This window comes from Macaca fascicularis, chromosome 3 (genome assembly GCF_037993035.2).
Source record: "Macaca fascicularis isolate 582-1 chromosome 3, T2T-MFA8v1.1".
In the NCBI taxonomy this organism is placed as follows: Eukaryota; Metazoa; Chordata; class Mammalia; order Primates; family Cercopithecidae; genus Macaca; species Macaca fascicularis.
In genome coordinates, this window is record NC_088377.1 from 180,552,149 (window position 1) to 180,572,671 (window position 20,523).

Genomic DNA, 20,523 nt, shown 5'->3' on the forward strand with positions numbered 1-20,523 from the left:
TGCTGGAAGAAAGATCTAGGAACAGAACTAAACATAATGGACTTGGGCCTATGATAAACAAACAACTTTCTGACAGTGACAGCTGTGAATCCTTGAATTGCTTCCTAAGAAAGCTACTGAATCCTGGGGGCAGTTTTTGAGACTCTGGTTTCAGTGTGCTTCCTCCTTGACCTCTAGGGTGAGGACTCTAGAGTGAAATGAGGCTATTAACCTTAAGACGTACCCCAGTGAATCCCTGGCCCCAAAGCAGACACCAATACCACGTTAGATGGTGACAACTGGTGCTAAGAAACCACAGGAATGATGAATTTTCCATTTCTCAGATTTTTTTTTAAGGGTTTAGCATTTGAAGTAGTGTAAGGCCCTAGCCTTCAGACTCTCGTAGGGACTACTTTTAATGGGAAGAACCAGAAGAGTCACAGACCGCTCTGCGGGGCTCTGTGGGACCTGCCATCGTTGACGGCTCCCGGTGTCTTATCTCCTGCGTCCCTCTCGCTGGACTCTTCGCTGACCGTAGAGTCAGCATCTGAGGGAGAAACTCTGCAGACACAAAATGAATTGCAAACGTTAGAAACAAGAAAGAACGAAAAGGAAAAAGTCACATTAATTTATGTGTGGAAGTCAGGCTTCCAGGCAAAACCAGCAGAAATGGAACAGTCCAAAAAATTATTCCATAGCACAGCGTCTTCAAGGATGACATTAACACCACAGTCACCTCCTGAAGACAGATTAATGCGGCTTACTAAATGGCTCAGCAGGCTGCATTTCAACAAATGCTAGACAAGTGCCAGATAGGAAGAAGGTCCCACAGCTACCAGGGCTGAAGGTCCAGTCCCTGGCCCCTAGTCATTTCTGGACCAGCAGTCTGGGTTCAGCATGAGTTGGATCAAAGAGGACTGGGGTTCAGGATTGACTAGGTCTGCAGAATCCTCAGGATGCCAGGGTAGCTCTGCAGTCACCCCAAATAACTCCAGATCTTTGGAAGGTGCTTACACTGAGATTTGATTCTATATATAAAAAGCAAAGGTATCGTGGCACCCAGCTTGCACCAGGGAAAATTCCTTCATCAGTTGGCTCCGATTCCTTAGGCTCCCTGGCTTCAATGACAATGTGGAATGCCAAGACATTCTGGTGCCCAGAAAGATGCTAAAACATTGTATTAACCATGCAGACCACTGAGCTGTCATGACTAAATGTCAACGACAAGGCTACCAGGCAAGAAAAAAAAAAAAAAAACACTTAGCAAAATTTTACTTGCATATGAAATAATCTTCAATGATTCCATTTATTCTTAGCCTGCAAAATAATCAAATAGCATCTCTCTACATAACTCATTTTCTTTTGTAAAGATCATGTTCTGACATCTATTACATTCTTAAAACTAGGCCAGAACCCCTGGGGTAGGTTTTCCGATAAGACAGAAATCATGACATCGTTTCAAATGTTGGTATGATCACACACTTTCTTTTGCTCTTAGCAGGAAATCAGGATTTAGCGTTCCAAAGCTCAAAGAAAGGCTGACAACAGGAGGCTTCAGTAGCCAAAGCCTGATGGTGCTATGATGGAAAGTCAACTTAACGAACCCGACTCTGAACTCTGTCTTCTTTCACAGAGCTAGAGCCCTTCTCATGGGGTCAGAGGGTGAGGAGTGGCTTCCAGGTAGCTTGGAAAACTAATAAGCAATTCTCCGTGTGCTATACTTTGAGAGGAGTAATAGAAATAAATTGGGAAAGGGGAGCGAGGCAGGGAGGAGGCAGTGAAGAGTCTTGTGTGATATCCTGACAAAGGTGACATACATGAGCAGCCAGAGAAAAACAAAGCAAACACAGGAGGATGCGATGAAAGTCACCTGCAGACAAAGCAATGAAGTCACAGAAGCTGCTGGCATCCCAGGCATGGACACAGTGGCCCACAGGCTGAGCATGTACCATGTGCCGTGCACTCCTTCTATGTTATTTCTGATATTCTCTCCATGGGGCCTAGCATGCTCCCCTTGGGATATATACACACGAGCTGGCCAATCCCTAATCAAGTCTGATGGGGACCCTCAAACCATCACAGATAGTGATTCATGATCTTCAACCGTGTGGGGAAAGAAATCACACAGCCTTCTCTGACAGCCCGTGAGAGTGGCTTGGAAACACTATTGGGCTCATGTGTGACTTTGGGCAAGTCATCGGTCTCCCGGGCTGCAGACACATGCAGGGCTGCACTCACCATTAGCCCCTGTGGCATCAGAAACTCACAGCCTGATAACAGAAGCATGCTCTGCCACAAAGAATAATACAGAAAGCCCAATAATAACCTTCCTCTGTGACGGACGTTCTTGGAAGGGATCTTTGACTTGGGGCTTGGCACATCCCCATTTTCCGAGGGCGTGGTATGGTCCTTCAGAGGTCCTGGCAGTGGCGCTGGCTCATGAATAATCAAGATGTCGTCTTTATTGTGCTGACCCAGATGCTGCTTAGCAAAATCGAAGCCCTTCACACTTGGGATCTGCAGCTGAAACACACACACACAAACAAACAAGATTGTTAACCCGGAATCCAAGGCGGACGAGAGGAGCACAACTTCTGACCGAAGACTGTGCTGGCAATTCCACCACTCCAATCCAACAAGCATTGCTAGAACATGGACTGCGTGCCAGGTTCTGTTTATACCCAGAGTTCCGGGAGAAGACAGACACTTGTGAAAGATTAAACAAGAGTACAAGGATTAAATAGCCAGACCCCAGGACAACACCTGACCTGCTGTCACAGCAGCATACCACGTGCCATGTGGCAGGAGCAAGATATTCTTTATAGGGTAATGGGGACCAAAGCCAGGTCTTGAGAACAAAGAGGACTTGGAAACAGAAAGAGGAGGCTACAAAGAGCATGTTCTAGATGATATCAGGAAGCAGAGAACACTGAGGCCTGCGGAGAAATCACACTGGCTATGCTGGACGGGTCAGAGCGTAGGAGCATGAGAGAGAAGTCCAGTCTGTATATGGACGACTCCAAAAACGCCAGCTTCTGGAGCTGGCCCTCCGGGAAATCAGAACACCACAGGCCGATTTCTAAAATCCAAGCACACAGGACACCAAGGACACAGGAAGACAGCCTGGCCATGCCACGCGCATAAAATCAGACAGACATGAGCCCCAAATCTTAGCAGTGAACATGGGAAGGAATGAACAGCTCTAGGGATCAGGCAGAAAGACCCAGAAAACAAATAGACACGAGAGGCAAAGGAAGAGAAAGAAGTCAATGAGGACGTGAATTTTTGGGCAGGGCATCGTGAAGCATGAAAGTGACATTAAGGGAAAGAGGCAAGTTATATAGGAATGATGGCTCAAGACAAAATGACAGGTTTCATTTCAAACACACTTAATTTGAGGCCCCAAAGGATGTCAGCTTAGTGTAGCTGGAGGTGGGGAACCATAGCCTGGGGGAACGTGCAGGCTCAGATGTGACTTCAAGAACCACTCACATAAAGGTGACAGGTAGGGGAGTTGAGTTTTTCAACATAAATACAGATTCTGTGGATAAAGTGTTGGAGAACATCTAATAGTTTGGGGCTAAGAAGAGAAAAAGGAAGCAAGGAAGAAAATAGAATGTGATTTCAGAGAAATAGAATTTGGAAAGTTCCATGTAATAGAAGCAAAGGGAACAAAGAATTTCTAGAAAGAAGTGGTCAAAAGAAGTAATGGGGCACAAAACTGAAGGAAAAAGGGCTCTTCAAAAACATCCCCCACTCAAACCAGTGGATGCAGGATTCCTCTCCAGGGATCCGCAGCATTACCCCACACCAAACCCATGACAGACCCCTGAGGCTGCAACTAGGGATGCCAGGTCTCAGCTTCTAGTGCTGTGGTAAGATATTATGTCATCAAACATGCTATTTGTTGGCCAGGCGCAGTGGCTCACATCTGTAATCCCAGCACTTAGGGAGGCCGAGTTGGGCGGATCACCTGAGGTCAGGAGTTCGAGACCAGCCTGGCCAACATGATGAAACCCTGTCTCTACTAAAAAAAACGCAAAAATTAGCGGGGCATGGTGGTGCACACCTGTAATCCCAGCTACTCAGGAGGGTGAGGGAGGAGAATCACTTGAACCTGAGAGTAAGAAGTTGCAGTAAACTGAGATCATGCCAGTGCACTCCAGCCTGGGTGAAAGAGTGAGACTCCATCTCAAAAAAAAAAAAAGCTATTTGTTATTTTTCACATTTTCTTTTTTTTTTTTTTAAGACAGAGTCTGGCTCCATCAACCAGGCTAAAGTACAGTGGTACAATCTCGGCTCACTGCAACCTCTGCCTCCCGGGTTCAAGCAATTCTCCTGCCTCAGCCTCCCAAGCAGCTGGGATTATGGGTGCACGCCACCACGCTGGGGTAATTTTTTGGTATTTTTAGTAGAGATGATGTCTCACTATGTTGCCCAGGCAAACTCCTGATCTCCAGCGATCCACTCACCTTGGATGCCCGAAGTGCCAGGATTACAGGCATGAACCACAGTGCCCTTGGAAAGACTCTCCAAAGTATGCAGAAATGTGGACAATAACAGTATTTCTGATAACATGAAAAGTGCCACACAGTTTCCTTAATTCAAGCTTGCACAGCACAGGGAAATAAACTGCATAGCAATGGTCGTCCCAAGGGGTCTCCTCCATGGAATGCCAAAAGCAAACCGAAGCCCTCCCTCCTGGCCAGGCATATTCTACATCCACACGGTGACACTCTAAACACTTATCTGGTCTTCATCCCCGTTTCCTGGCGTATACCTCCTAAAATACATGGAGTCTCCAGAGGATGTCTTTTTGCAGGCTAGTGAGTTGACTGACAGTCAGCAGCCCCGAGGTAGCTGCAGGATGGGGGCTGCTCACCACAGAGCCCCAGGCATGATGCAAGGGTCAGGGCATTCAGTCCCACCCCCCAACCTTCAGGGAGGGGAGAGGGGCTGGAGGTTAGGTTGATCACCAATAGCCAATGGTTTAACCAAACAGGCCTATGTAAAGCAGCCTCCAGAAAAACCCAAAAGGGCAGGGTCCAGGGAGCTTCTGGAAAGCTGAACGCTGTGGAGGTTCCTGGAGGGTAGCACCCCCATGCAGGGCAGAGAAGCTCTGCACCCCCAAGTCCCCCCATACCTCACCCTATGCACCTCTTCATCTGTGCGCTTGCGCTTTGTAATATCTGTAAACCAAGAATAAAATCCTAAGCCCCAAACCTACTGAACAGGCCCCCTCTTGGCCAAAGGGACTTCAGAGAAACCTGAAAAACTGAATTATTGGCCATAGCAGGAAGGGAGGTGGGACATGCGTCATGACAGCCCCTTCCTTTTAGAGTTTAGGCAAAACTGAACAGCATTAATATTAAAACAGTATAAGCCTGACAGAACAGATTCTTTGGGTAATAAGATACCAAATTATAAACAAGACTAAAAGCCATGCAAAGGAGTGTTAAGTCACACCCTACAAACAAAAAAATTTGTTTAAATTTTTTTTTAAAATTAACCCGGTATAATGTGGCTTACTTTCTAACCTGACTCTGGTATAGCATCACATGGCAGACAGCAGACCCCTTATCTTAAGCAATCCTTTGAAGTGACTTTCAGTCTTTAGACAAAACTTAACTCTCTCAACCAATTGCCAACTAAAGAATCCTAAAACACACCTATGACTTGTAAGCCCCCTCACTTCAAGATATTCCGCCTTTTCAGGCCGAGCTTCTATATACTGGGTTATTTCTTTTCCAGTAACTCCTGTCTCCTTATAATGTTGATGTAGAGGGCCGGGCATGGTGGCTCACGCCTGTAATCCCAACACTTTGGGAGGCCGAAACGGGTGGATCATCTAAGGTCAGAAGTTTGAGACCAGCCTGACCAACGTGGAGAAACCCCATCTCTACTAAAAATACAAAATTAGCCAGGCATGGTGGCACATGCCTGTAATCCCAGCTACTCGGGAGGCTGAGGCAGGAGAATCACTTGAACCCAGGAGGTGGAGGTTGTGGTGAGCCGATATCGCACCATTGCACTCCAGCCTGGGGGACAAGAGGGAAACTCTGTCTCAAAAAAAAAAAAAAAAAAAAAGGTATATATGTGGAGTCCTGATAAGTAACAATGAGGAAGGGGTCCCAGGTAGGGGAGAACAATCGTTCTGAGAAACGGCTCATCACAGACAAACTGCTGGCACGACATCCTGTTCCCAGACGCCTCATTCTGCTCATAGCCCCAGCAGCATGACCCGTGAAACTTCCTTCCTGCCCCTGTCTCTTGCCCGACAGCCCCTTCTCTGCTGTACTGGCCACTGCACCCTTGCAACATTACCTTCATACTTTCTCTAATAAGTCTGCCTTTCGTTACCTGCGGCTGTCTTGGTAAATTCCTTTACCACCCACAATGACGGCCCCAGCCAGACGCAATGGCAACAGTATCAACCCTAATTGTAATCTGACCACCTCAGGCCATTTACTCACAGCTTCTTGGGTTTGTGCTTTCTCAGACTATGGTCACTCCTACTGGCTCAGAAGAAACCTCTTTAAGGTATTTTACAGAGTTTGGTTTTTCTGTTAACATATCTTTTGTGATAAACTGGTAAACATAAGTGTTTCTCCAAGTCCTGTAAACTGCTCTAGCAAATTAATCAAACCCAAAAAGTGATGGTGGGAACCCCAACTTCATTGAAGCCAGTTGGTCAGAAGTTCTGGAGATCTACACTTGTGACTGGTGCAGGTGGAGGAGGACTATCTTGGGGACTGAGCCCTCCACCTGTAGGATCTGAGGCTACCTCCCAGCGGACAGTGTCGGAAATGAATTCAAGGACACCCAGCGGATAAGTGCTGCTTGGTGTGTGAGGAAAGCCTCCACAAATTTAGTCACAGAAGTCTCCTGTGTTGACTATTGTTGTGTGGTGTGAGAGCAGAGGAGACATAGTTTGAGTTTTTCCACTCACATGCACACACCCCTGCAGAGTCCTGTCAGTCAAAAGACAAAAGCCAAACACATCTAAGGAGTGATTTTAGACAATATATTTAGCATAGACACAAAAGGCTTTGTCGTCTTTGTGCTAACTTTATGCACAAATGAGTAACAACATCAGTGGCTTAGGTTTGTGACCTAAAGTCTTTTTTTTTTCATTTGATGTGGTCTCGCTCTGTCACCCAGGTTGGAGTGCAATAGCACAGTCTCAGCTCACTGCAGCCTCAATCTCCCAAGCCCAAGTGATCCTCCCACCTGAGCCTCCCAAGGAGCTGGGACCACAGATGTGTGCCACCACGTCTGGCTAATTTAAAAAAATTTTTTTGTAGAGACAGGATCTTGCTACATTGCCCAGCTGGTCTTGAACTTCAGGGCTCAAGCAATGCTCCTGCCTTGGCCTCCCAAAGCGCTGGGATTATAGACGTGAGCCACTGAGACCAGCCTTAAGGTCTTTTTTAAGCTAAAATTATTGGATCAATAGGTAGAAGGAATGTCATCTGCAACAATGATTTGTGCCAGCAGAGGGGGACAAAACTTACAGTAAATACAGTTTACAAAAATGAAACAAAAGGCAAAAGCTGACTTCCTCTGTTTTCCAATTAATGAGCTCCTGTTACAGGAGTACACCACTCCCCTACTTCAGCGGTTCATGAGCCCAAGAACACTGTTTTGCAACTGACAGACCCAAACCTGCTGCTCCATTGCATGCCCCATTTATCATTTATTTAAATAAATGTATTTATTACAATTTTTTTTTTTGAGATGGAGTCTCACTCTGTTGCCCAGGCTGGAATGCAACGGTACGATGTCGGCTTACTGCAACCTCCACCTCCTGGGTTTAAGCAATTCTCCTGCCTCAGCCTCCCAATTAGCTGGGACTGCAGGCATGCACCACTACGTCTGGCTAACTTTTATGTTTGTTTGTTTGTTTTTAATTACAGATGGGGTTTCACCATGTTGGCCAGGCTGGTCTTGAACAGCTGATCTTAGGTGATCCGCCTGCTTCAGCCTCCCAAAGTGCTCGCATTACAGGCATGAGCCACCGTGCCCGGCCTATTTATTAAACATTTATTTAAATTAAATTTATTAAGTACTTGTGTAACTTAGTTACATTAATTAAATATTTATTTACATAAAATAAATTCATCATTAGATATTTCTTTAAATACATGTATTAAAAACGTATTTAAATAAAATACGTTTATTTTCTCATCTGTGACCCACGGACTAGCACCCTGAGTTTCAACTGGTCTACCCAAACCCCGGGGGGCAGACACACAGTTTTCTAGGAGTAGGCAGCCCTTTTACAGGGATCATTCCAGATGCACACCTCTGTACAAGCCCTCCCCACACGAGTGATCTTCCTGAGAGCTGTCCAGCATGTGCCTGTGGTCCGGGCAGCATGTTGGCTCCCCGTCACACCTTCCCTTTCCCAAGTCCTCCTACTTTACAGGAGAGAGGCCCGCCTGTCATCCATGCAGCAGCTTCCTGCGGTGCTCTGCCCAGAGATGTAGAAACCTCGGGAACATCAGATAAACTCACAGTTCAAAACGCCGGTCTTGGTCAATCAAGGCACGATAAACTTGCAGTATGGCTTGCTTTCTCTCTTAAAGAAATGAGAGAGAAATATAGCCAAGAAACAGGACAATTGGTTCCATGGTGGGAAAATGTGAACTTAGATACTCTGTAGAGGAGGTGGCAGCAGCAGCAGCAGCAGCAGCTGTGAGGGTTTCATTTCATAGCTTCCCCTCTGACATCTCCCAGCCATTGAAGAACAGTTCACTCCCGCAGAAGAATCCAAGAACAGGGAAGAGGATGGCAGTGAGAAATGCCAAGGGCACTGTCTGATTTCATCCGGGGGACAAACTCATGACAGGGCTCTGTGCTTTATCTATGTGACAACTGCAATGTTCAAGATCCGTTCAGCAGTGTGTGGGAAACCCAAGGGGCCACAAAGCACATGCTGTCCGCGAGCTCACCATCCTCAGGAACGAAAGCCTGGCAAGTACCCTCGTCCACGGGGACTCAGCTGGGGTCTTAACAACGTATTTTGGATTAAAAGGAAAAAGGGGTGAAAAGGTCCATGTTTACTTCTGAAAGATCAAAATTACAACTTCAAAAGAACAAATAAGGGAGAGCTGAGTTAATACTGTATACTGTCCTGCACACTTACTCACACTTGCAGGATATTTTCATTAACTTCTTTCAAATGATTGATTACTGGATACTGCACATCTGCGTCCAGATTGCCTGAATGCAAGTCACTTGTTCACTGGTCCATGACCCCCTTCTCTGCTGGTTTATCTGTTGTCCCTGTGTACTTAATGGATTTAGATTAACTACACAGCAACATGTTTAGATTCTACCACAATGCACTTAACAGCAATCATCTATGTGTCTTTTCTAAACCCCACACTTACTAGTCGAATATTTTTTTCTTTTGTTGTAAATTTCCACAAAGATTCAACTGCTCTCTTAAAAGCAAATCACTGATGTATGTATGGGTAGATGAAAAATTCGGCAGGCTAAGAGGTAACCCTCCTGCACATTAAAGAACCCGTTCCGTGTGATTAAGATGATTCCTTTCTCAGACTTTGACATGAGGTCCTAATTTATGAAATACGTAATTATAAATATTATTTTCATCTTGAAATGAAATATTAATCCATCTATATAATTCTCAAATGTCCATCTGTCAAGCCTTTTTCAGATGTCTGAGAAAATTGAAATTTGATGCCACTTATTCACAGCTGATGACAAAAATCCTAACAGGAGCAATTTCCAATTTTATGGGGTTGCTTTTACCCCAGCAGCACCTCATTAACATACAAGGTGCCTCTAAGTGAAAGAAAACAGATACAGTAAGAGTCATTTAATCATCACCTCCATCATTTAATAAACCTTGCTGAAATCCTTTTTGGTATACTTCCCAGTAAGAAAGTGAATGCCTCTAATGACTGGGCAACTGTTTTGTTTTGTTCTTAACAGGTTAGGTGGTTTGCTTTACCAAAACTGGAAAAGGAGCTACACATGGCCTCCCCCAAGCAGAGGTCTCCAAAGTGAATAACGTACAAATACAAACAGTATTGCCTCTATAGGGCGGTGTACGTAGCCCAAGCCTAGGCACCTAAATGTCTTCCCTCACGTACTCTCAGGGCCCATATAGGAAAGACACATGATAGTATTAATGAAAATGCTTCCTAAATGCCAATGTACCCTACAAATGATGCTGACAGCATTATTATTTCTGTTGATTGATGAAACATCGAGCAGCTAATATACAGCTAAGAATTCCAAGGCATCAATAGAGTTGTAAATAAGAATTTGGATACAATATTTTGTTAAGTTAACAACAAGATGTGGCACAGGGTCCCTCAAGAAATGTCTGATGGCCAAATGAATTTCAGAACGGTCAACGGAAGTACCAAACTTACTGGTTTTTATGGGTAACCAAGGAAAAGGCATCTGTCATAAATGAAATATACAAGTCCTGTGGGCTTACTGTTGATTCTGACCAACATCTTTAAATATATCCCTCCATCAGATCCTTGCACTTCTCACAAGCTGAGTGAGTCATCACCTTCTATACCAATAGAAATTTGGCAACCAATCTGTGCATATTAGCACAAAACAAAAGCCATCTACACACAGAAGGAAAACCTAGAGGGGAACACTGCCCCTCCTCCCTTAGGTAATTACCTCCTTTTGTCTCATCCCTACTTGCCAGATCACTTTTTCTAGTTTTTCCACTTCTTTTAAAATAGAATCTAGAGTTCAGTCTGGCTGGTATACAATGTCTCCAGCTCCCTCCCGCATGCAGCATAGGTTTAATCAGTATTTTATAAAAGAAGAGTCAAGATTAATTAGAGTGTTCAATATTCATATTAGGACCGAGTTATTTCTGAAGAAGGATGGCTCTTTTGTTCTTTCTCTCTTTAATATATCACAGAGGGAACAGGCCAGAGTGTCTGTGCCCCACCGGAATACGTCACCAATAAGCCAAGGAGACTGACTAGTGGGCAGGTCAGCCAAGGAACGAGAGAGACGCCTGACGAATGTGAACGCATGGGCCATAAATACAATACAGCCCGGGTGGCACAGGACGCAGTGAAGCCCGCAGTATTCGGGTTAGCCTGAGCCCCTGGGAAGGAGCAGTTGAGATGACAATAGAAACATGGAGCAAATCCCAAAAGTGTCTGAATAAAAATTTGCCATCATATAGAGTGCCTTTGTAAGCATTTATTACCTGATTGATGTCATTTGTGAAAAGTCACCACAACCGCCATGCTGTTTCCATTTAGGAGGTGAAGACAAGGCAAAGTTATTCCCATCTGTTTGTCTTCAGTATAGCCCCACACAGGGGCTCCCGTAACCCTGTGGTCCCGGAGTTTGGGAGAGCAGGGCTCCCAGATTCTCCCACCCACAGGCGACACCCGGCACGGTCGGCCAGCTGTGGGTGAACTGAGACCACCTACACGTTAGGTGTGACAGGGGAACCTTTGCAGAGAATCAAACAGCAACCGTAGGGAATGAGCTGACCTTGGCTGAGATGGAACGAAATGCTCACAGAGCCTCTTTTCAATCCACGGTCCACACTGCCTCCCAGAGGGATCGTTCCAAAAGCAAATGTGTTCAAGCTGCTCTCCCTGCTGCAAATCTTTCAATGGTTGCCCACTGCTTACAGCGTAATTTGCAATCCCTTCTATGTCCTGAAACCCTCCCCAGGGCCTGGCTCTCTGCCACCTGAGTTTCGGCTGTGCCCTTTTTTACGACCTTTGCTCCAGCTTCCTGAGCGGCCTGCCGCTCCCCCGCTGGGCCCGCCTTCATCTCCTCCACCGTGAAGCTTCAGCCCTGGTGTCACCTCCTCAGAGAAGGTGGAGGTACCCCACCACTGCGAGTGGGGTGCCCCCCTCCTCTGTGTTCTCCAGACATCCTTATACTCCTGGATGACTGCTTTTGGATGGCTCGTCCTTCTCCCTTGCTAAAGCCCTGGAATGCAGAGATTGCGTGCTATTTGTATTGGTAACTGAGCTGGATCTAGTGTGGCTCAGAGCAAATGCTCAGTGTTTGGTGAGTGACACCCAGTGCCTGAGACAGCTCCAGCCGGTTGCCCAAAGTGCTGCCCTTTAGAAGCAACCAAGGGTAGTCAGGAGCTCTGGTCTGACACCAGTAACGAAGTGTGGACTATCCCCCATCAGAAGGAATAAGTTTCCATGAGGCCAGTGGCATCCAGCCAATGCCATTCATGATGAAGAGGATCCAGGCTGGAGTTTTTTAGGCAATAGTAACAAATGATGACTCTAGTCTATAGATAGAGAATACAGATAAAAGAAAGCTACATAGGATTTTTTTCTTTATTACTGAAAAGAAGCAAAGGCCGTGCCTCAAAACAAGACAGAATGGCCTCTCCCTCCTATCATATTTCAAAATTAATCTACTCCCAGACAATCTGAAGAGGTTTCCTTCTCGTTACAAGGGGAAGGGGGGGTGTGGATTTTAGGTCAGCAGATTTATTGTTTCCAGATGTTTGCAGCTCTGGGATTTGCTGAAGGATTTCAGAGAGTAGTGCTGAGGCGCATCAGGAGGTGGGGAGAGCAGAACGGAGAGAGAGGCAACAGCCACATGAGCAGGAGACAGAGCTCTTGAAGCCATAGGGGAGGGTGGCATCTCTGCAGATTACCCTGAGGACGAGGCTAGAGGCCCTTTGCTATGGCCACATGACCTTAAAAGAAACATGTGTGAAGTAAAGACATTTGCTTTTAAACTAAATGAAGAGCATCATTTGCCCATTTTAAACACATGACAAAATCTATAGGGTGGGTTCCTATGCCAGCAAAACAAGACTGAGCTTCTGCAACACTGGCAAGGCTTCGCCCTCCTAACAGTGTCAGAAGACAGTCATTCTTTCGGAGAATCCTCCCTGCAGGCCCTTTTCTGTAAATCTGTTGTCAAAATGTATGGGCAGATCTTTGCAGCCCTGGAGGAAAAAGAGCAGCTCTAAGGGCTGGAAGTTCCATCTGAAACTCTGTCCACTTGATTTACAGCCACATCTGGGACATGAAAATGTTTAGGAAGTAAAAGTGAGAGAAGGAGAAAGCTTGGGGAATATTCCGTTTTGACCCCAAGAGATGCTGTCCTCTGATAGTTTACTGAAGTAACAGATAATAGATAGACTTCCATGGCAGTGTATACATAGGAAATATGGCCCATAAAAGACTTAAATACATAACCATCTACACTAGTTAACTCCCTCTGTAACAACATTCTTCACCAGAACAAAAACATTTCCAAACCTATTGTTGATCTTATTTCAATGAAATTCACACTATGGATCATTTAGTATACCCAGCACGTTTTTTTCCAGGTTTCCCCATGCCATTCACCAGTATAACAAGAACAAGAAAAGAACCTTAGCAGACTATGTAAATAATAAACAAAGATAGGTAACAAACATAATATTAATGTATAAGATGCTTTTAATGTACTTGATAGCCATAAGCTTGCAATTTAATAAAGATTTTGCATTTTTTGGTTAATTCATATGAAACAAGAAATTTTCTTTACTTTTACAAAAGTAAAATAAATTTTAAAGTAATGCATATTTTTTTTTCCATTCAACAGGTCTAGGTTTGTAATATGCAGAATTTTTCATACCAAGACAACCAAAATAAAGTTTAAAAATAAATAGGGCAATCTTTTATTCTTTGTTTTTTGACTTTTGCTTGTTTTTATCAAGCTTTTAAAGCAGAATGAGTCCTCCAAATCTGGGAGACCCACAGAGAGTGCGTGTTAATCCAGTAGACTGTTAATAACAGTGGACTGACTACCACTCCCTTGGTAAACACACTGACAGATACTTATGCTGTGCTAGTGAGCTCTCCTCTAGGCCTGGCATGTTTTTGCTCACACCAGGTAAGCTCAATGTTGACCAAAAGTCAATTTCTTTGGCTCTGAAACCTGACAGGACCCTTGAATACTATGGAAACTGTTGAAACATACGTGGGAAAAGAAAATTGCTATTTCTATAAAAACTTACGTTGAATGCTTTGGAAAGACATAGGAAAGACAGGTTACTTAAAAATTCTGCTGTCAAATTAGGTGTACGTGAATTAAGTCAAAAGTCTGCAAAGTTAGGGGATAGGGAGTGGAGGGAGGTATTAAAAAAATCGAGAGAACTTTGCATTCAGGTAGCGTTGCTCTTCTCTAAAGAAACCCAAACTGGAACCTGAAACTGACACATTATGGGTGTTGTTTATTTTAAGAAAGACCATACGTGATTCCTCTCAGTAGACCAACACTCAAAACAAAACAAGACTTGGGATATGTTGAAGGACTGACAAATAAATGCCCATTCATATATTTTAAGTTAAAATGTTCAAGGTATGAATTGTTCATTTCTAATGATCAAGGTGGATAAGTGGCCTTCCAAACATGGTGAACAGAAAATAAAGCAGCTGACCAATGGAGTTATACACGAAACAGATCAACAGATCTGAGAAAGTCTGCCTTGGCTCCTATCCTCTGAAAATGTCCAGGGGTAAAATAAATCAGAATTTGGCCTGGTGCAGTGGCTCATGCCTGTAACATCAGCACTTTGGGAGGCAAAGACAGGCAATCTCTTGAGGCCAGGAGTTCAAGACCAGCCTGGCCAATATGGCAAAACCCTGTCTCTAATAAAAATACAAAAATTAGCCAGGTATGGTGGCACATGCCTGTAATCTCAGCTATTCGGAGACTGAGGCAGGAGAATCGCTTGAACCCAGGAGGTGGAGGCTGCAGTGAGCCGAGCTCGCACCACTGTACTCTAGCCTGGGTGACAGAGCTAGACTCTGTCTCAAGAAATATAAAATAAAATCACAGTAGAACCCAGAGCGCACGTCATGGCTAAGCTTTTATACAGCTTCACATTCTTGGACTATATTTACTACCACAGAAGGAGGGTTTCAGGAAGCAGAAACAAAGGCAAAGGGATGCCACTACTAAAGCCAGAAGATTTCCATAAGAGCCCTCCCTCTCTCCCATCTTTCAATATCAAGAGCCCAAACTCATCCTATCCCTGCTTATGGGAACACTGGGGGAAGAGGCTGCCCCTTACCTTCTGACGCTGCTGAATGTTGGCCACAGTGTCAGGCTGAAAGTCCAGCTTGTCCGTGCGGCAGAGTTTCCAGTAGAGGATGACAACAATCACCATCACCACCAGCACCGGGATGACCACACCAACAATGACCCACAAGTTGTTGCTCTGGGATTCCGGAGACGGCCTCTTCACCCTGTCCACAGCTGCAGACAAAGAAGAAAGGTCTTTGAATAATTCCTTCTTCACTCATTTACTAGATTGCACGTATCTTCTACAAGAAACTCAGAAGTCCGTGACATTTCAGCTCAAGATAGCTGGTTCCAGGTTATAATCTCCAGATGACAGGAAATGTGACCAGCAGAGAAACACAACATACAACGTTACATCTAGAATACATCAGGGATTACAACAACATATGGATATATCCAAAGGTACATGGCTGAATTAATGGCAAAGCTCAATGAATTCCAGTTCTCCTGATTTCCAGTTTATTCTACTAGCTCACCCCTAACTTTTCACTGCAGGATCTTTCCATAGCAAAACTGGTTCTGTACAACTTTACACAGGCAGTTCTCTTCAAAGGCGGACAGAAAAAACAGCTGTGTCTCCCGAACACAGTCCTGCCCGCTGCATCAAGTACCGCAGGACTCAGACCCTCCCAGATCACATAAAGCACATGCATCTCAACTAGGAGTTTATGGAAGGAAACCCTTCCCCTCTTTCTCCCTTCCTCACTACTCCAAGTTTCTTGTGTTCACAAATGTTTATTAAGTGTGCTGGACACAGTTTGAAAGTTGGGACTTAACAATGAACAAGTGAAGTCCCTTGAGGTGCTTAGGTCCTAGTGGGGGAAAGGAAAAATGATCAAGTAAATGAATCACTGAATAATTTCATATCGCACTAGTGCCATACACAAAGCAAAACAGAGTAAGGAGACAGGACATGCGCACCAATGCAACTGGTCGCTTCCCCTTCAGCAATGAAAAATGACAGAGATGCTGATGTTCATAGCAGCACTATTCACGATAGCCTAAAAGATGAAAAGAACCCAAATGCCCATCCACAGAGGAATGAATGAACAAAATGTGGTATAGCCATACAATGGTGTATCATTCAGCTTTAAAAGGGAAGGAAATTCTATACATGCTGCTACACAGACAAACCTTGAAAACATCATAATGGAACAAGCCAGTCACGAAAGGACAAACAATGTATGATTCTACCTATATGAGGTACCTAGAAAAAACTCATAGAAAGCTTCTGCTTGGAATGATGAAGAATTCCGGAAATGCATAGTGGTGATGGTTACACAGCCTTGTGAATGTGCTGAATGCCACTGAAGTGTACACTTAAAGGGGTTAAATTGGTACATTTCTTGATGTATATTTTACCACAATAAAAAAAGAAGGGAGATGATCCTTATATTTTCCGAAATGAAGCTTCACTGTGTTAATTTGGAAACTGAAGTCCTAATAAGTGTCCCATAGGCACTGCCTTCACTGCCCCACCTGTGTCTCTCCCTAAACCTTTGAAACATGACTCATTGAAACGACGTTATTTAAGCTACCAGTTGAGGCGTTATTTAAGCTACCAGTTGCCAACTTTTACAGGAAGCAAATCTTACTCATTTTGGATCCACCACTCCCCAGCCTGCTGCCACACCCACCCCACCCGCCTCCACTCCTCACGGCCTAGGACAGTTGCACTTTAACTCCTCGGACACTTAATGTCCATCACTAGCTCTTTGCTTTGCACATGGTGCCTTATTGCTCATTTAAAATGCTTCCTGTTACATAAATGGATCATCCGTGAAGTGCTACACTTCTGCACTCATTCATCCGGTCTCGACGCCAAATCTTGTCTTTCCAAAAACGTCTTAGTTGTCATGGGCAGGGACTAAGTCTTATGCTCCTTTCACATCCTGTGATGGTTAACACCTGCTATGGGATCAAAAGGTATCTGCTCAAAGACGTAATAACACAAAGGGTTCTTGGTGCTGGTTTAACTTTGGGTTTAGACACCTGAGGGAGTGACGAGGGAGGGAGCAAGCATTCTAAATCAAATGCACCAGGGAGAAAAGCACAGATCAGAGCAGAGGCTGCATGGGATGTGGTAAAAAGCAACAAAGTGTGAAAAACTTGGGTTTTTTAATTTGGGCTGAATATAGTGAATATACGTAGCTCATTTTGCACAAAAGCAACAGACAATATAGAAGTAGGAACAGAATCAAACTGAGAAGCTGAGACAACTGGACACTCTTCTTAGTTCTTTTGTGGGTGTGGTTGTTTGTTTGCTTTTCTTTTTGAGATAGGGTCTCACTCAATCCCTCAGGCTAGAATGTGGTGGCACAATCAAGCTCATGTGCAGCCTCCCGGGCTCAGGTCCTCCTGCCTCAGGCCCCCAAGTAACTGGGACCAAAGGCACACCCTACCGTGCCCAGCTAGTTTATTATTATTATTATTTGTAGAGATGGGGGCTTGCTATGCTTCCCAGGCTGGTCTTGAACTCTTGGGCTCAAACGATCCTCCTGCCTCTATCTCCCAAAGTGCTGAGATTACAGGCATGAGCCACCGCACTTGCCCTCTTCTGACGCTAACCTAGGAAAACCCTGATGAGGCAGAGGTTGATCAAACTGGGCCCTGACACCAGTGTCCTGGGGCTGCCTTTGGGCTATCCCTGGTGTTGACTGAGGCTTCCTTCAATCACCAGCCTGGAGATCCCAGGATCTTTACCCATGTGGTTTTCGATACAAAACTGAGGAAAAGAGGTGCAAGATCAGATGTGAAAGGTGCCCGTATCCTATTGTAATTAACTGTTTAAAATGTCAAGCGCTTGGCTGGAGTAGGGCACGTGTCCTACAATCAGGAATAGCATATATGAAGAAATGTAACGAAGTGCTTTTGTTAGTTTGTGCTCACTGCTTTGGAGGAGAACACATCAATATATGATCGTATCTCACATACACAAACACAAACTGCCAATGGGTATTTGCTTAAACTCTCCCATCATCTTCCATAAAACAGAGAAATTATGCCCATCAGCTCTCATCTCAGTTGGTCTCCAGGGACAAGTATAGATTTCACAAGAACCTTCTACTATCAAGGATAATTTTAAAGCTATCATTTTTTTAAAAATTGTCTTTATCTCCTACATGTTCTCCGTATAGATTTTTCTGTATTCTCTGATGTCGAATTCCCTCTAAATGTTTACCTCTCCTTTTATTGCTGGAAGCAAGTTTTACCATTGTCTTACCAAGACTGCTTGCAGGATCATAAAGGAAAAACATCGACATTAAAAGAGGAGTCTGGGCCAGGCGTGGTGGCTCATGGCTATAATCCCAACATCTTGGGAGGTCAAGGTGGGAGGATCACTTGAGCCAGGGGTTCAAGACCAACCTGGGCAACATGACAAGACCCTGTCTCCACAGATAATAAGAAAAAAATAGCTGGGCATAGTGGTGGTGACTGTGGTCCTAGCTACTCAGGAGGCTGAGGCAGGAGGATCACCTGAGCCCAGGAGTTTGAGGCTGCAGTGAGCCATGATCAAGCCACTGCACTCCAGCCTGGGTGACAGAGCAAGACCCCTTCTCCAAAAAAGAAGAATCTGATTCATATCCTAAAGGACTATTTAGAAAAATACACTCTTCCATGTGCCTCCTTTTTGTTCATTTCTAAATACTCAAAATCTGTGAGGGGGGGCTGGGCGTGGTGGCTCATCCCTGTAATAATCCCAGCGCTTTGGGAGGCCAAGGCGGGCAGATCACAAGGTCAAGAGATCGAGACCATCCTGACCAACATGCTGAAACCCCGTCTCTACTAATAATACAAAAATTAGCTGGGCGTGGTGGTGCGGTCCTGTAGTCCCAGCTACTCGGGAGGCTGAGGCAGGAGAATCACTTGAATCTGGGATGCAGAAGTTTCAGTGAGCCAAGATCACACCACTGCACTCCAGCCTGGCGACAGTGAGACTCCATTTAAAAAAAAAAAAAAAAAAAAAAAAAAGTGAGGTGGAAAGGAAATTACTTACAGCAGCCAGGGCCAGGCAAGCAGGAGTGAAACCTTCCAACAATAATAAAGAAACATCAGAATACCTCTGTCTACACTGTGGAGTGGTGTGAGGATAGGTGGGAGAGAAACAGGACTGAAAAGGGGAAGGATCAAGGACTTCTTTGTGTTAAAAGACCCTGAAGGAAGCCAATAAATTCAGGGTGCACCTCCCAACTTCCTGCATGACTCACTGTCCCCGCCAATGTTCAAAATATGACATAGAAGATTTTGGAATAAATACAGAGCAAACACACTATTTTGCCTCAGACAAAATTTATAAAAAAAGCAGCAGTACAGGAATGAGGGACAGATATTAAAGTTGATGTACTATAAATCACTCTAACACCCCACCTACAAAATGCTAGGTAGAAAAAACAGCAGTGGAGGCTAAACCTACAAGCAATTGAAATCCAAATAAAGAAGGTCTTGGTGAATGAATTTTAACAACTGGCACTTCACCATCAGGGTTATACACACGTCGGAATGCTTTTACATTCAGAGCTCACTGTCAGAATGAGCCTGGCTTTGGAGCCCAGCACAGCCCAGATGACAACACCTCAGGCACTTACGCTGGGCAATGGCACCTTGAATTCGGTAACCCAAGATAATGGCTGCTCTCTGGAGGTCCATCTTGTTAATCAGGTCCGACGACTTGACTGCACTAAGTCTTTCTCCATCTTGATCCTCCACAAAGTAGATGAGCTGTACAGGATTGTCATCTCCCTCCAGCCTCGACACATTTACCACCTGAAAGAGCAGAAACCATTCACATTGCAGAAGCTCGTGTTTCTGGATGCCCTCTCTCAGGTTGCTGAACCCTGATTGTATCACTCAGGATTTATTCCAACCCTCATAATAAGCTCCGTAAGCCATTCGGGGGCCCAGAATCACCATGGTGCTCTCTGTTGATGAGAAGAGGGACAACGGAGAGTTCCTTTGTGTGGAGTAACACGTCGCTTCATCTCGCTCTACATCTTTTCTGGGGCAAAGGGGCAGGGAGGATGCACAGAATCAGGGCTGGCGAGTCCAGGTGGTCTAGAATCATCCCCACAATCTCTGACGTGCTGACCACGTCATAAGAGAGCATCATCCGCTCAACATTAACTATAGGATTAGGTACACCCCTGGTTCTCTGAAACTATTAATGGTTCTACCCAATCCTTTCTTCAGCCCATTGGTATTTCCTCCTCATTCTTCTAGGGCAGGGCTTCTCGACCTCAGCTCTACTGACAATCCCTTGACATGGGGTGCATTGTAGATGGTTAGCAGTATCCCTGCCCTCTACCCACTAGGTGTCCCCACCCTGCACCACCCAAGGTACAACCAAAAACATCTCCAGACACTGCCAGATCCACCCTGGAGGACAAAATCACCCCCACTCACCACTGCTCTATGGACAATAAACCTCATAAATTCATAATCTTGTGGGTCAAATAATACTTTGAT

The 20,523-nt window shown here is 44.8% G+C and overlaps 1 protein-coding gene across 6 annotated transcripts in view; it reads right to left on the reverse strand.

Annotated features, from left to right (window-relative positions):
• KIAA1549 (KIAA1549 ortholog) overlaps positions 1-20,523 on the reverse strand; it is a 145,739-nt gene that overhangs the window by 46,516 nt on the left and 78,700 nt on the right. For all 6 annotated transcript variants that reach the window (XM_045388284.2, XM_045388283.2, XM_074036080.1 and 3 more), the window contains 4 exons: positions 19,647-19,824; positions 15,050-15,234; positions 2,306-2,502; positions 425-540 (listed from right to left, as the gene is read on the reverse strand). In XM_045388284.2, the coding sequence (XP_045244219.2) occupies positions 425-540; positions 2,306-2,502; positions 15,050-15,234; positions 19,647-19,824 (676 nt within the window). The remainder of the gene's footprint in view (positions 1-424; positions 541-2,305; positions 2,503-15,049; positions 15,235-19,646; positions 19,825-20,523) is intronic.